General features: G+C 52.8%; 1 protein-coding gene across 1 annotated transcript in view; it reads right to left on the bottom strand.

Moving 5' to 3' along the window:
- Positions 1 to 1,823: 1,823 nt before the first annotated feature.
- The window catches only part of Myh6 (myosin heavy chain 6), a 23,311-nt gene continuing 10,013 nt past the window's right edge, over positions 1,824 to 15,121 (bottom strand). The window contains exons 19-37 of the mRNA XM_055615867.1: positions 13,257 to 13,512; positions 12,865 to 13,107; positions 12,531 to 12,707; positions 12,115 to 12,260; positions 11,791 to 11,881; positions 10,496 to 10,885; positions 10,035 to 10,161; positions 9,822 to 9,940; positions 9,345 to 9,541; positions 8,638 to 8,821; positions 8,322 to 8,487; positions 8,078 to 8,202; positions 6,932 to 7,240; positions 6,345 to 6,548; positions 4,799 to 4,924; positions 4,416 to 4,691; positions 3,023 to 3,118; positions 2,233 to 2,367; positions 1,824 to 1,884 (exon numbers count right to left, since the gene is read on the bottom strand). Coding sequence (XP_055471842.1) covers positions 1,861 to 1,884; positions 2,233 to 2,367; positions 3,023 to 3,118; positions 4,416 to 4,691; positions 4,799 to 4,924; positions 6,345 to 6,548; positions 6,932 to 7,240; positions 8,078 to 8,202; positions 8,322 to 8,487; positions 8,638 to 8,821; positions 9,345 to 9,541; positions 9,822 to 9,940; positions 10,035 to 10,161; positions 10,496 to 10,885; positions 11,791 to 11,881; positions 12,115 to 12,260; positions 12,531 to 12,707; positions 12,865 to 13,107; positions 13,257 to 13,512 — 3,391 coding nt within the window. The 3' untranslated portion in view covers positions 1,824 to 1,860. The remainder of the gene's footprint in view (positions 1,885 to 2,232; positions 2,368 to 3,022; positions 3,119 to 4,415; positions 4,692 to 4,798; positions 4,925 to 6,344; positions 6,549 to 6,931; positions 7,241 to 8,077; positions 8,203 to 8,321; positions 8,488 to 8,637; positions 8,822 to 9,344; positions 9,542 to 9,821; positions 9,941 to 10,034; positions 10,162 to 10,495; positions 10,886 to 11,790; positions 11,882 to 12,114; positions 12,261 to 12,530; positions 12,708 to 12,864; positions 13,108 to 13,256; positions 13,513 to 15,121) is intronic.

Here is a 15,121-nt window from a genome sequence, read left to right on the forward strand (position 1 = left end):
TGCACAAAAGAACACTGAGGCTTAGTTACGGGGATGTGATCTCTTTACTTATGGCAGAGCTGAGTCTAGAACACTGTGACCTTGAAACAGAACTGTCTTGATCTACATACTGTTCTAAGTCCTTTTGAAGCTCTGAAAACAGGGTCCCATCCCTTGGCCAGTAGACCCACCTTCCCAGCTTGCTACTTTCTTGGAACACATTTCCTGAGTGTTTCCTGTCTGCAGAGCCCATGCTTGGCACCAGAGCTTTAGAGGTAACAGTTGTGCAAATCGGCTTGGAAAGATGTTTGGAACAGAACTGCCTGGTCGGTGATAGTCTAGTGTAGGCAATAGGTCCCTAACTGGCTGGAGGAACCCATCATGGTTCCTATACGGTCCCATTCCAGCTGACTTCTTGGCCCCTCTCTTCAATGCTTTGTTCTTCTCCCAAAATGCCTTTTTCCTTTCGGGAAGAGCCTTTCAGCCAAGGGTTCTGCCCTCAAGCCCTGCCTGTGCCCTGGATCTTGAACCTGGGGTGGTGCCATGCTTCCCTGTGAGGACTGCTGTTCTCTTGAGTAGATGTTTCCTGCCTCCTCTTTCCTGTCTTCCTATCTCTGTGTTCTGGTATCTCATCATACCTGGCAGCTGCTCCAAGGAATGGGCCGACTGGGCTTTGGGTTTCCTTGGACTCTGTTCATGGTTCTCGGGTTTTCTGCACAGTCTTCCCTGAGTCTAGCTCACTGCCCTTGATCAGGAGGATGGAGGTAGGATGGGCATAGTCTCAGAGGACAGATGGAAAAGGCTGGGCTAGGGAAGCAGGGAGAAGAGCATAGGTGAAAGCATAAGAACGTTGCCCAAATGCCCAGAGCCTCCTCTGGGGTTTGCTTTCTAGCAGATCTCAGCTCCGTCCCCCCAAGTAGCTGTGTGTATAGTTCTACAAGGAGGAGAGAGAGAAAGACAGAGACAGAGGGAGGGATAGAGGGAGGGAAGGAGGGAGGGAGGGAGGGAGAGACTTGTGCCCAGCTGTGGATCTGTACATGCACCTATGCATTATGTCTGCGTGAAGGACTGTCCCTAACTGGGCTATACCCCATACTGATTTGGGCTCAGCATCACCTGGTCTCTGAGTCCTGGGATGTCCTCATGGTGAGACCTGATTCACAGAGGCTAGGACAGATGTTGGGGTAGGAAGCTTTGGGCTCCACCTAAGGAGCTAGTAGAGTGGGATCTCAGCTGTTTCCTGTGTGTGCTTCTATCCCAGCAGGGCAGAGCCTCTTTTGGCATCAGTGGAAGTTCATTTTGGAAAGAACCCGTGGCTCCAGGGCAACTTTAATTTCTGCCAGCTCAGAGGAGGCGTGGTGGAGGGCGGCTTCCACATCAGCACCAAACTTCCGTCCCCTGTGTTTGAACTGGCCTGCCCTTTCAGTGTCTCTGTTCTTTCTACTCTTTGAGAGTTTGTTGTCTTCTTGGTTTTGCCCAGGCTGGCTTTGAACTTGCTTTCGAGCTGAGGCTGCCTCTTGCCTCCACTTCCCTCCCATAAGTACTGCTGAGATTATAGGCTTGGGCCAATATACCTGGATTCGTTTCTCCCACTTTTGAAAAATTTTTCCCTCTTTTACTTGTGCGATTGACCAAATAGAGCTGGGACCACAGCTGTGTTGCCTGAGGTAGGATACCTCACTTCTCTCTTGGTCTCTTGCTTCACATATGTGGGCAGCTTTGGTACCCACAGCTCTGATACGGAGGCTGTGGCCACCCTCCTGTTGGGCCACTGAAAATTCCCACCTCAGATGGACAGCAGGCAGGAAGAACAGAGGGCACAGGAGAGTCAAACATTTACGTTTATTGGGGGTTAACAGCAGTGAGGCTCTGCAGGCACCATCATTCCTCATCGTGGATTTTTTGCTGAGAAGGGAATAAAAGGCATGAGGGCAATGGGCCAGATGGTCTGGGGAGGAACCCCTAGAGATTTCAGTGGCTTTAGATGGCCATGGAAAGAGAAGAGTTAAACCACAGGAGTCCTGAAGTCTCATGATGGGAGGTGATTATATACAGAATGCAGATCTGGGGCTGCTGTGAGTGGGAGAGTGGATTCTCAGGTCATATGTATCTGTGGGGCCCTCAGGTTATACATGTTGCTAATTCTACACACGTCTAAATGCATGTGGGATGCACACGCAGCCATTCAGAGCATCATGCATGCAGGGGCACCCTGGAGAGGGCACGGCTAGCAGTTCCAGGGGAGGAACCCACCTTGGCACCAATGTCCCGGCTCTTGGCCCGCAGCTTGTTGACCTGGGACTCAGCGATGTCCGCCCTCTCCTCTGCCTCATCCAGCTCATGCTGCACCTTGCGGAACTTGGACAGGTTGGTGTTGGCCTGCTCCTCCTGTGAGCAGACAGAGCGGGTGGAAGGATGGGGTGAGAAGAGCCCCGGGCAGGGCTCCCAGATTCTCATGTCCCTCTCCCTGAGCCACTGTTCACCCCATTTGTGCCACAGCCCTGCCAGGGTTGGCCTGCTTGGTACTCTCCTCAAACTTATTGAAGGTCCTTCGTGGCCACCCCCTGCCGGGAATGAACCCGTGCTGCCTGGCAGGCTCCCTCGGAGTCCAGATTTGCTGCATCTATTCCAGTTGGGCCTCAGACAGGTGCCTGCAGACTTGGGGTTTTTCTGAACAGCTGTGCGCAACCACACCACACCCACATGGATCTGTCTACCCAGCTGTCTTCTCTTTCGCCCTGTGGCTAGTCAGATTCCTTTCCAGGCCCAGTTCTCCTGGCCCCTTGCTGTCCTCGGCAGCTCCTGCTCCTGTTCTGTCTTGCATCTCTCCTCCCTCCCTAGATCTTATGGTTCGTGAACTGAAAGCAACTAGTGGGCAGGTGCAGCACTGAGTTTTAGAACTTAGGGTGCTAGAGGCTCCTCCGATAGCACTAGACATGCAGAACGTCTGATCTGACCCTTGTCTCGGCCTCGCTGTGGTGAATATTCATTGGCTCTCACTAGTAGCTGTCTTGATAGAAGAGGGAGAGAAAACTCAGCTCACCGCCTCCTCAGCCTGCCGCTTGTAGGCCTTCACCTTCAGCTGCAGCTTGTCCACCAGGTCCTGCAGCCTCATCAGGTTCTTCTTGTCTTCCTCTGTCTGGAGGTGGGAGGTAAGGGGCAGAAAGCCAGTGTTCGGGAGAGGAGCAAGTGTGATCATCCTTCCCTCCTCCCTCATTCTATTATTCTCCCCGGGCCTTGGCTGCCTCTCCCTCCAGTTACTCAGGTCAAGGGGGTGCTGCCTCTCTTTGTAGGCCAAAGGCATTTCAGTCAAAGGGACCCACAAATTAATGAGTGTTGGGGTGCTGGAAGTGAGGGGAGGTTCTCAGAGTTGTGGGGAGCTTCTTAATATGGTCATGTGGAGACATAAGGTTTGCCTGGCCTCTGTCTAGCGAGTAGAGTTCCCCTTGCAGGCACATGGGTACTTTTGGGCAAAAGAGGGGAAGAGAGAGAGAGAGAGAGAGAGAGAGAGAGAGAGAGAAGGGGCTGGAGAGATGGCCCAGCTGTTAAGAGCACTGTCTGCTCTTCCAGAGGACCTGGGTTCAATTCCCAGCACCCTACATGACAGCTCATAGCTGTCTGTAGTTCCAGTTCAATGGATCTGATACCCTCATGCCAATGCACTCAAAATAAAATCAAATAAATTTTTAAAAAAGAAAGAAAGCTGGCATTACCACCACCGTCTAGATTACTCTAACATAGTCCAGTATTCTGGCACATTCTCCTGAACCAGAATTTGGGCAGCAGGGTCAGTGACTCCAGTGCCCCTTCGTCATTCCTGTCTCCATGGCATTTGGTGTTCTAGGATGCCTTTGTACTTTTGTCCACAGTAGGTCTGCAATCTCTACCCAAGGCCTCCTCTTAAATGGCCCAACTGGCTTATCTCCTTAGTCATCTCTTCCCAGACACTAACAACAGCAGGTCAATGGCTAATCTCAGCTATGCAGATGGAGGTCTCAGACATTCTGAGATGGTGCCCCAAGGCCTTGGCTTCCCTTAGTTGTCCTGGAAGTTCCACAAATCTCCTTTTTCTCCTATGCACTAACTCTTGTTCCTTAAAGTGTCACGTGGCATTTCTTCATGTCTGACTGGCAGAGGGTAGAGAGATTCTTTAGACTATTCCGAAGCTTTCATTACAACAACGCTTTGAAATACTGAAACATCTGGGGAATGGTGAATAAAATAGCTTTGGGGAAGTGGGCGTGTCCATTTACTGCAAAAATTCATGAGCTCAAGCTGAATAGCCTCCAGAACCTGTCAGAGAAACTGCAGCTAGCATCTAAAGGTGCAGGAGAGAAGTGGTGTCTGGCATTAGTGAGTGACGGCACAGGCCGGCAGCGCTCTGTTGGAGGTGGGCTCGTAAAGCCATTACTCCGTCCTGATATGCCCCACTGAACCTGGTAGGTGAGCTCCTTGATGCGCCTCTCGCTCTTCCTCATGCCCTTCACTGACTCGGCATTGCGCTTCTGCTCAGCCTCCAGCTCATTCTCCAGCTCCCGCACCCGGGCCTCCAGCTTCTGCAGCTGCTTCTTGCCGCCCTTGAGGGCGATCTGCTCGGCCTCGTCCAGCCGGTGCTGCAAGTCCTTGATGGTCTGCTCCATGTTCTTCTTCATGCGCTCCAGGTGGGCGCTGGTGTCCTGCTCCTTCTTCAGCTCCTCGGCCATCATGGCGGCCTGTACAGGGCAGAGGAGGGCACGGGGTCTGCTCAGGCCCTCGTGGGCTCACGGCCAAGGCTAGGGAGACACTGGTGCGGAGTGGGTAGGCCGGGTAGGGGACTCACGTCCGTGATGGCCTTCTTGGCCTTCTCCTCTGCATTCCTACACTCCTGCACCGCCTCCTCCACCTCAGTCTGGAGCTGGGTCAAGTCTGACTCCATCTTCTTCTTCTGGTTGATGAGGCTGGTGTTCTAGAGATGAGTAGAAGAAATATCAAACACACGCTTAATTGCTTGGTTCCATATTTTTGTTCAGAGACAATTAGAAGGGGTCATTGAAAAAAAAAAAAAAAAAAAAGAAAAAGTCTAAGGCTGGGAGTTGGCTCAATCAGGAAAGCACCTGCCACGCAGACAGAGGGCCTGAGTTCAGACACCCAGAAGCCATGTGAAAGCTGGTGTGGGGTGCACTCCTATCACCTCAGTGCCCTGAAGCCAGAGACACATGGATTCCTGAAGCTCACTGGCCAGCCGGCCTAGCCAGCTGCCGAGCTCCACATTCAGGGAGAGACCTAACCTCCAAAGATAAGATGGAGATAAACAGGGCGATACCAGGGTCAACCTCCAGCCTCCACCCACACCTACACACGTATCCTGCACCCGCACGCACACACCACACAAAGAAAAAACAATCAAACAAGCCCAGCTTTCAGGATGTCCCTCACTTCCCTTTTCCTTACGAGATCGGAGAGCCCAGAAGTTTACTCAGCTCTGAAGATCTTTCTCCAAACAGCCCAAGGTCTGGAGTTTCACCCTTGGGCGCTTCAGTAACACGTTTGTATACAGGGACAGGGCAGTGCGCCAAGGGAAACAGATGCATTTTAAAGAACAGTAACCAGAAATGACTACAATTAGAGAAAAGTGCACTTGACTCAAGGTAGAGGGCACAGTTGCTGGATGGTGTCATTTACACATACACTAAATTATGGAACAAAATCGCATAAGGAACTGCAATAGTTGGCACAAACACTCATTTGGAGCAGAAACGGATACAGTGGGAGGGGAGAAAGCAATGTCCGCCCTACACTTTGCCTGGCAAGAAGGTGCAGTTACGCTTCTTCAAAATGGTTTTTTAAATTCCTGTGTGTGTGTGTGTGTGTGTGTGTGTGTGTGTGTGTATGCGCGCGGATGTATGCACGTGTGTGCATTTGTGTGTGTGTGTGTTTGAGTACAGGTGCCCACAGAGGCTAAAACATCATATCTTCTGGAGCTGAAGTTATAGGAGGTTGTGAGCCACCTGGCTTGGGAGCTGGGGACCAAATTTGGGTCCTGCGAAAGAGAAGTAAACACACTTGACTTCTGAGCGATCCATCTCTCCAGCCCCGGTTACACGTCTTTAAACTCCCAAGCTCCTATCTTTACCAGTCAAGCTGGAGGCTGTCTTCTAGATCAGGGCTATCAGAGGAAAAGAAGTAGTCCATGCCTCCCAGAGCTGTGACTCATGCATGGCATCATCGCTCAACCTTCCACCCTTAGCCTCTAAGTCTATGCCTCTTTCTCAGGGTAAAGTTCTCCCAGCTGCTACTCACAGAGGCCTGACCCAAGGAGTGAGCGGCTGTGCAATCCTTGCTCTGAAATCATCCTGGGTTTCTGCACAGGGCGCCCTCCCTCTCACCTGCGAGTGCAGCAACTGCACCCGCTCGCTGGTCTCAATCAGCTCCTGCTCTGCCAGCTTCCGGGACCGCTCCGTCTGCTCCACCACCGCCCGCAGCTCCTCCAGCTCTGCCTGCAGCAGGTTGTTGCGCCTCTCCACGATGGCGATGTTCTCCTTCAGGTCGTCATTGGCCCGGAGGGCGTCATCCAGCTGAAGCTGGGTGTCCTGTGGGGCAGGTACAATGGGTGAGGGCCTAGACCTCATGCCGTCAGGGCCTCTCGTTTTGGGTCTGGCATCCCATCCAGCAGCCCTTTGTCAACAGGAAGATGTGTGCCTGTCTCATCTGTTCTCTTGTCCTGAGGCTGGATTGGTCCAGAGCGCATATACACCCAGGAAGTAGGAAGCTTCCATTTCCTCCTATTTATGTTAGCGCATTCATTCCCTGTCCTGTACTGTCTCCCATTCAAGTATTGACTGGGCCCAGCACTGCTTAGCCTCCAAGATCAGACAGGATGGGGTAGACTCAGAGTGGTGTAGACCTTTATTGTCTTTCTGGGCACACTACCTACGCCCCCTCACCATCTTCTGAGAACCCTGGTTCCTGTTACCTTCAAGTGGGCTTGGGCGTTCTTCAGGTGCTTCTGGGCCTCTGAGGCTACTCTGTTGGCCTGACTGAGCTGGATCTCCATCTCGTTGAGGTCGCCCTCCATCTTCTTCTTCACCCGCAGGGCCTCGTTGCGGCTGCGCGTCTCCGCATCCAGGGAGGTCTGCAGGGAGTCCACCACCCGCAGGTGGTTGCGCTTGGCCTGCTCCATCTCCTCATCCTTCTCTGCCAGCTTCCGTTCGATTTCGGCCTTGATCTGGTTGAACTCCAGCTGGGCGCGGAGGATCTTGCCCTCCTCGTGCTCCAGGGAGGCCTGGAAAGGGAGGAGGAGTTGGAGGTGGGTGAACAGGGCTGAACTGGGCTGGGTGTGGCGGAGTGAGAGAATGACAGGCTTTAACCAGGACTGTGGCCTAGAAAGGAGCTGTGGCGATCGGGCCTCGCTCCCAGACTGTTGTGGGAGATGAAGTGCCCCCCCCCCCAGGCCTCCTGACTCCAGGACCTTTTGCTGTAAAGGAAAGAATGCATGGTTCTCCTGTATTTATGACTGTGAGCCTGGTCTTTAACAGCTGAGCCATCTGGCCAAGACAAATTCTGACTTCTTAGTCACCCAGACCTTTGGGACTAACATAGCAGAAATTCTTGACCCACCAAAAGAACAACAACAACAACAAAATCACAGAAATGGCTGAACTGTCTATAGCCCCAACCTGGGGCTTTCCAAGCTTCTTAGAAATGCACATTAGCAATGGCTGCTATATAATAAGGGCTTGACTGTCTTATCTCACGTAATCTTCGTAACAGTTATACATGCAGTCTTAAGAGTGTTTGCATTAATTCCCTCTCACAGTCGAGGATAGCGGGGCCCACAGAGGGTCTCAAGCCAGGGTTCAGGCCTAGGTCATTTGACTGCCGAGCCTGCGCTCCTCCCCAACTGTTTGACCCATTACTAGGATGGCCAGGTTCCGACTGGGAAGCGAGCCTTCTGCCCCAAGAATCAGGCTGTGGCATTGTCCAGGGCGAAGACCTCAGCCTTGCGGGCTGTCACGGTTACTGGGTACGTGATCTTCTACTAAGAGCAGGAGCCAATAGGCTTTTGTGACTGATGTAAGGGAGGGTGCAGTAGGACAGACAGGCAGAGTCAGGCCTTTACCTCAGCCTCCTCCAGGGCCGACTGCAGCTCAAGCTTCTCCACCTCCAGCTGCTTGCGGACCTTTTCCAGCTCGTGCACATTTTTTCCCCCTTCTCCCAGCTGCTCAGTCAGGTCTGAGATCTCCTCTGAGGATCAGAGGGACGGAAAGATCAACACCTGAGTGCCCCCTGAGCCCGCCTAATCCTCCCCATCTCCGAGGCCCTTCCCCATCCCCGCGGCCCTCCCCCGCCCCCAGCTGGCCCACCCTGGAGGTTCTTGTTCTCCCGCTTGAAGGTCTCCAGGTGCTCCAGGGACTCCTCATAGGCATTTTTGAGCTTGAAGAGCTCCGTGCTCAGCGAGCGCGCCTCCTTCTGCGACGACTCCAGCTCCGACTGTGACTCCTCATACTTCTGCTTCCACTCGGCCAGGATCTGTCAGGGACAGAGCGCGCCATGTCCAGAGCTGCCCGGCCCCTCTCCTGGACTCACCCTCCTCTCCTGCCTCCTAGGAGAATGCCCTGGCCTCGAGGGGGCACTGACCCCACCAGCTCCACCACCTCCGCAGCCCCACCATGAGCCGACCTTGTCAAAGTTCCTCTGCTTCTTGTCCAGGGCCGCGGCGGCGGCATTGGAGCGCTCCACGTCCACCATCAGGTCCTCGATCTCGTTCTGCAGCCTGTGCTTGGTCTTCTCCAGGGAGGAGCACTTGGCGTTGACGGCCTCCACTGCCTCCTCTGCGTCCTGAAGCCTCTGGGCCAGCTTCTTCCTGCGGCGGGGGCGTGTATGTGACTGTAATGTACTTGGAGCAACAGGCCTTGAGCTGATCCCCTTCTTCCTAGCATTGATGAGAAAGGCCCAGCTCCCTCCCACAGCTCCCTGCGGTGTTGGAACTCCAGCCCAGAGGAGGTGGGGGCCGCTGGTGCCTAGAACAGGGTCCTCCAGCATAGGCTGCTCAGGCTCCCCACACATACAGCCCATCTGTATGGCAGTGTTACCCCTCTCCTCCATGCCCAGGCTGAATGACGACGGCTCCTCTGACCAACAAGCTTTTTGCTCGTCTTATACGTGAGCGTCAGGTATAACCCGGGCCAAAAGCTCACCCGTCAAAGGAAGTGACTCGGGGTCAGCCAGGCGACCCAGGCTTTCTAGCGAACACCCCCCAAGGCTCACCGTGTGTTCCCATTCTTCTCTTCTCCCACTCCAAAGCTCTTTCCTGCTTCTACTCTACCTGCCTTCATAGCGGATGCTCTGCTCCGTTCTCTTTGCAAATCTAGTCACAGTGGACTCACTTGGCCTCCTCCAGCTCCTCCGTCCTCTGTATGGCGTCCGTCTCATACTTGGTCCTCCACTGGGCCACCTCTGAGTTGGCCTTGGACAGGACACGCTGTAGCTCGGCCTTGGCCTCCATCTCCTCCTCATACTGTTCCCGCAGCAGGTCGCAATCATGCCGGGCTGACTGCAGCGCGTGGGCCAGGGCATTCTTGGCCTGGGAAGAGGCGGGCGTCAAGTTGATGGAGCAAGCCCGGCCCCTTATCCTCAAGATTCTTATGTTTATTTACTTCAGGCAAGGCCCAGACTCACACAAATGAGGTAGAGTCTTGATGTCTTTGAGGGATTTTCATTTGCCTACCCTTCTCCCATTAAACAACCTGGAGGGTGATTTAGTGGGGAGACAGACTATCTCTGGCATCCAGGTGCATTTCTGCAGTTAATGTTGTACCCAGGGATTCCTCTAAGCCTGTTCACGGCCCTCGTCTGGGTCTCACCTTGCCCTCCTCCTCCAGCTGTCTTTTGAGGTCTTCCATCTGCTGGGTATAGGAGAGCTTCCCTCGGGTCAGCTGGGAAATCAGCGCCTCCTTTTCTTCCAGTTGCCTAGCCAACTCACCTGGAGGTGGAATGGGGCTTCTTGAGCCATGAGTGGGGGAGGGGGGGAACCGAAGGTACCGAGGGCAGGCTAGAGGACGGTCGGGGGCACCCACCGTTCTCTGTCTGCAGCTTGGCCTGCTGTGTGGTGAAGTCATTGAGGGAGCGCTGGGCTTCTTCGAGCTTCACGCGGTATTCATTGGCCTGGTCCTCCAGTGTCCGGGACACCTTCTCCAGGTTTGCCTTCAGGCAGTAATGAGCAGATGAAAGGTACATGTGGGAAGGGCCCAGGACTGCAGGGAGGACTGTGGGGAGGAGGGTTTGTGTGGACCCAGACCAAAGGACAAGGATGAGGAGAGCCCAGCGGACAGGCAGGAGGCTGACAGAGAGCAGCAGGGACTCAGTCTGAGGTGGGGACATGTATTAAGGGAAAGAAGATCAGGGGATAAATATGGACGAAGACTGTGGAGAGGCAGGGTAGGCAGGAGGTGAAGGCCAAAGGAGACTAAAGGGAATGAGAATGACAAGAGATGGCACAGCTGTGAGGGAGAGGAGGGAAGCAGCCGGGAGGGCCCACCTTGGCCTTGATGATCTGCTCCATGTTAGAGGTGACGTCATCCAGCTCCAGCTTGAACTCGCTCTTCTCCTTCTCCAGCTTCTGCTTCACCCGCTGCAGGTTGTCTATCTGCTCGCCCAGCTCGGCCACACTGTCGGCGTGCTTCTTGCGCAGGGCCGCGGCCGTGGCCTCGTGCTGCAGAGTGGCCTCCTCCAGGTCCCGCCGCATCTTCTGGAACTCGGCCTCGCGCTTCTTGTTCATCTCGATCTGCACAGATGTGGCCCCGCCGGCCTCCTCCAGCCTCTCACTGATCTCCTCCAGCTCCCGGGTCAGGTCGGAGCGCAGCTTCTCCACCTTGGCTCGGGCTGTGCGCTCGGCTTCCAGCTCCTCCTCCAGCTCCTCGATGCGTGCCTAGCCAGGGACACGGGGCTTCAGACCTGCTTCCTGGACCCCTCCACTGAGGCCTGCCCACTCCAGGGCTCTAAAACCCTCTAGCGCTGGCTTTCAGGCACGGGGCACAGCTGGCAATGCCTGAGGACATTTCTCATTGTGTGGAGGATGCTATAGCGGCTGTAGGTAGGCAGAAGCGAGGGGTGCTGCTAAATACCCTAGAATGATCTGGCCTTCATTAGGGATTCAGCTGGTGCCAACGTTTTGAGGAGTCCCTAAAAGCACCGATACTCAGGCTGAGCATCTGCAGCCCAAGCGCTGAGGATCTGCGTTCGGAGGGGGACCCTGAGACCTCATGAGTTTATGAACCTACAGTCCACATTTTCACCTGACCACTCTGCTAACCATAAGGCAGGCAGGCCTCTGTTTACAGGCTTGCTGCCGTTGTGCAGGTGAGGAGAATATTGAGTGTCAGGAAGAGTAGGTGACCAACTCCAGGAGGCAGGAGTTCACTGTATCCCAGGGATGCCTGTGAGTTCTCAGCCTATGTTACAGCTTGGGGTTGGTATCCAAAGACTGTGAACAGAGAAGCCCCTGGGAAGGAACCTCATCCCTGTGTAGAGGGAGAAGAGAAGGGATCAGAGAAGAACTGAGCCCTCTCAGTTGTTCTGGAACAGAGAGTCCAACAGACAGAATGCACCTTGGGAGAGAAGCCCTATTAATAAGTATGGTTCTCACCCAAAACAACTTTGCCAAGAAGATGGCACATTCTTGCTCAATAATGGGAAGGCTAGTGTTGCTGTATTTAGGGTCTTTGGGCTCGGGTCTTGGGCTGCCTAAAGTTCCAGGCATTGTCTAGAACCTTAAGGCGCCTGCATATCTTGCAGACTCTGAGCTCCCTTAGGCCACCCTGAGGAGAAAGTCACCTGATTTTCCTTCAGTTTCTTCTGCAGCTGAAGAGCCAGGGCCTGCTCATCCTCAATTTTACTGTTCTGCTGAGTAATGTCGAACTCTTTCCTGGAGTAGAAGAGACGTGTGGCTGATATCTTCATTCTCCTGAGCCTGTTTCCTTTATGGCTCTATGCCAGAATTAGCCCCCAGCCCCCAAACCCTGGCCCAGACAGTGAAGGGGGAGAGCCTTGATTGCCATCACTTCCGTTGTATCCAGGAGAAATACAGCCCTCTGTGCCATGGTTACCAGACCAGATACATATCCCCCATCAGTCCCTCCTGCCCCCCATGGGTCCTACTTCTTGAGCTTTTCTTCCAGCTGAAGCTTGTCATTCTCTAGGTCCATGATGCTCTCCTGGGTCAGCTTCAGGTCACCCTCCAGCTTCCGCTTTGCCCGCTCCAGGTCCATGCGCACCTTCTTCTCCTGCTCCAGGGATCCCTCCAGCTGGTGGAGAGAATACAAAGAATAAATGCTGGAGAGGCTGAAATCCACAGCGTATGTCTTAAACTTGAAGTCCACCGGGGTTGGTACTCGAGCCAGCATAGAAATCTTGGAAACACCAAGGACTTAGAGATATGCCCGATAAGGAACCACAGGGATCAGGAAAGCACTGGGGTCACAGAAGTTAGGTGCAGAGTGGGGAGCTCCTCACCTCTCGGCACTGGCTACGAAATCTTGACCTGAGAGAGGTGGGACATGGCTCTCAGCACTTACGTCATCCACCTGCTGCTCCAGCTTCAATTTAGACTTGGTCAGTGTGTTGACCTTGTCTTCCTCAGCCTGAAGGTCATCCAGGGCCTGCTGGTGGGCCTCTTGCAGAGCTTTCTTCTCTTTGGTCAGTTTGGCAATGATCTCATCCAGCCCAGCCATCTCCTCTGTCAGGTTTTTAACCTTCCAGAAAAATCAGTCAGATCAATCAATTAAGCAAGCAAGCAATCCACCACATCGCTTTTAGGATCAAAGGCTGTCATCCTGGTGACACCTATAAAGATGCTACCAACTAAGCCCATACTCAGATCTGGGCTGAGCCCGAGGGAGTCGGCCTCACCTTGTTCTCTGTTGCATGCTTCTCCTTCTCCACCTTGGCCAGCGTCAGCTCCAGGTCATCGATGTCCTTCTTGAGCTCCGAGCACTCATCTTCCAGCTTGCGCTTCTTGGCAGTGAGCTCAGCGTTCATCTCCTCCTCATCCTCTAGCCTCTCGGTCATCTCCTTCACCTTGGCCTCCAGCTGGATCTTGTTCTTGATCAGCTGGTCGCAGCGCTCCTCCGCGTCATTGAGGTTGTCTTGTTCCTGGGAGAAGAAGCTAACGATTAAAGAGAGGAGCAATGCAGGGTCTTTGTGGAGGGCTGGGCCTTCCAGGTTCCCAGACTCTAGAGATGAGATGGGCAATCATCCGGGAGACAGAAAGGAAGAGAGAAGAGAAAGTCACATGGCCTTACCGCCTGCACTTGGAGCTGCAGATCGTTCTTCTCCTGCAGCAGGGACACCATCTTCTCCTCCAGCTCCTTGCGGCGAGCCTCAGACTTCTCAAGTGTTTCTTTGACTCGCCCAAACTCCTCCTTCATGTTGGCCATCTCCTTCTCGGTCTCGGCGCTCTTCAGCAGTGGCTTGATCTTGAAATAGAGCTTCATCCACGGCCAATTCTTGACCCCCATGAAGGCCCGGATGTTCCACTGGATAACCAGCAGAGCGTCCCTGACAAGAAAGTGTGGAGTCAGGAAGGACGCTAGGAAAAAAGTCTCCTCAGTCATGGGACCAGTTGCATTGGCCTCCTCCATCTAAGCAAGTCTGTAGGCACCAAGGACAAGGGGCATTGTAGCACCCCTCCTTCTGTGTCCCCCAAGCCCAGGGTCTCTGCTCTGAAAAGGGGTGAAATTCATGACTTAGTGACTTCAACAAAAGGATGGTATGCATTCCCCTACTGGGGCAGAAGTAGTAACAGAAGCCACTGAGAGTGTCTACTACTGGGCTCAATGTTTCATTTTCAGGAGACATTCAAATACAGACTATGTAGTATTTTATACCTTAGAATGACTGTGACGTATATGTCGTGAAGTTTAAAAACAAAATAACTGCCTGTGAACTCACTGCCTGAGCAGGAGGTGGAGCTTTTGGTCATTGAGCTGAAAGTATGTTTCTGTCCCCACATTTCCTGGGATTCTACTATAAGCAGCCACTGCTGTCCAACTTGGGTTTCATTTTCTTAATTAATTTTTGGGGGGGTTGGGTGTGGCAGTGCTCACCTTTTATCCCAACACTGTGCATTGCTGTGGTTCCAGGTTAGCCTGGTCTACATGATGAGTTCCAAGCCAGCCCTGGGTACACAGTGAGACACAATCTCATTTCTTTTGTGTGTGTGTGTGTGTGTGTGTGTGTGTGCGTGTGTGTTGTGTGTAGGCACCTGTGTGTGAGTATACATGCCCATGTGTGCCTAGAGGCCAGAGGAAGCTATCAGGTGTCTCCTGCATTCTCTGCCTCATTCCCTGCGGCCTGCCATGTCTGCTAGGCTGGTACCCAGTAAGCCCTAGTGATCCCCCTGCCTCTGTGCAGCCACACTAGGGTTTTCATGTGGCTGCTGGAGATGGAGCTCATGTTTGCACTGTAAACACCTATTGAGCTCTTTCCTTAGTTTCTCATTTCCTTACTTCTGCAGAAACATGTTTCAACAGTATACAAAGGTAACTTTAAACAATGCATTGCTGTTTTTATTATTTCTGAGCTTTATAAATAAATACTGTGCCATACTGTAGTCTGCTTGTATAATTTGTATTTATTCCCTTAGTGACTTATGCCTTCATAGTTCAAATGTATTATACCATGTAATTGTAATTTAGCCATTTTTATTGTTTTATAGTATTTCACCAAATGGCTGGAATGCTATTTAGCCACTCTCTTTGAGTTGGAAATTAGGGTTGTTTCCAGATCTCTGCTCTTATAAGAGAACTATGAAGTTTGTTTGGTTTGTTTGTTTGTTTGCTTTCGTGTCATAGTGTACATGTGAAGGACTTTCTCTGTGGGACTATATCAATGAGTAGAATGAAAAACTATGTGATGCCAAAAATAAATAAAGACATGAAAGTGAGAGAGAACCAGTTTGAAATAAGAAGGGGTCAGCAAGCCAGGCACAATGGCGCACACCTGTAATCCTAGTGCTCTGGGAGGCAGAGGCAGGCAGATTTCCCTGAGGTCAAGGCCAGCCTGGTCCACAAATCCAGTCTAGGACAGCCAAGGCTACACAGTGAAACCCTGCCTCAAAGAAAAGAAGAAGAAGAAGAAGAAGAAGAAGAAGAAGAAGAAGAAGAAG

The sequence above is a fragment of the Psammomys obesus genome, unplaced genomic scaffold (genome assembly GCF_907164565.1).
Source record: "Psammomys obesus unplaced genomic scaffold, mPsaObe1.curated_primary_1811, whole genome shotgun sequence".
In the NCBI taxonomy this organism is placed as follows: Eukaryota; Metazoa; Chordata; class Mammalia; order Rodentia; family Muridae; genus Psammomys; species Psammomys obesus.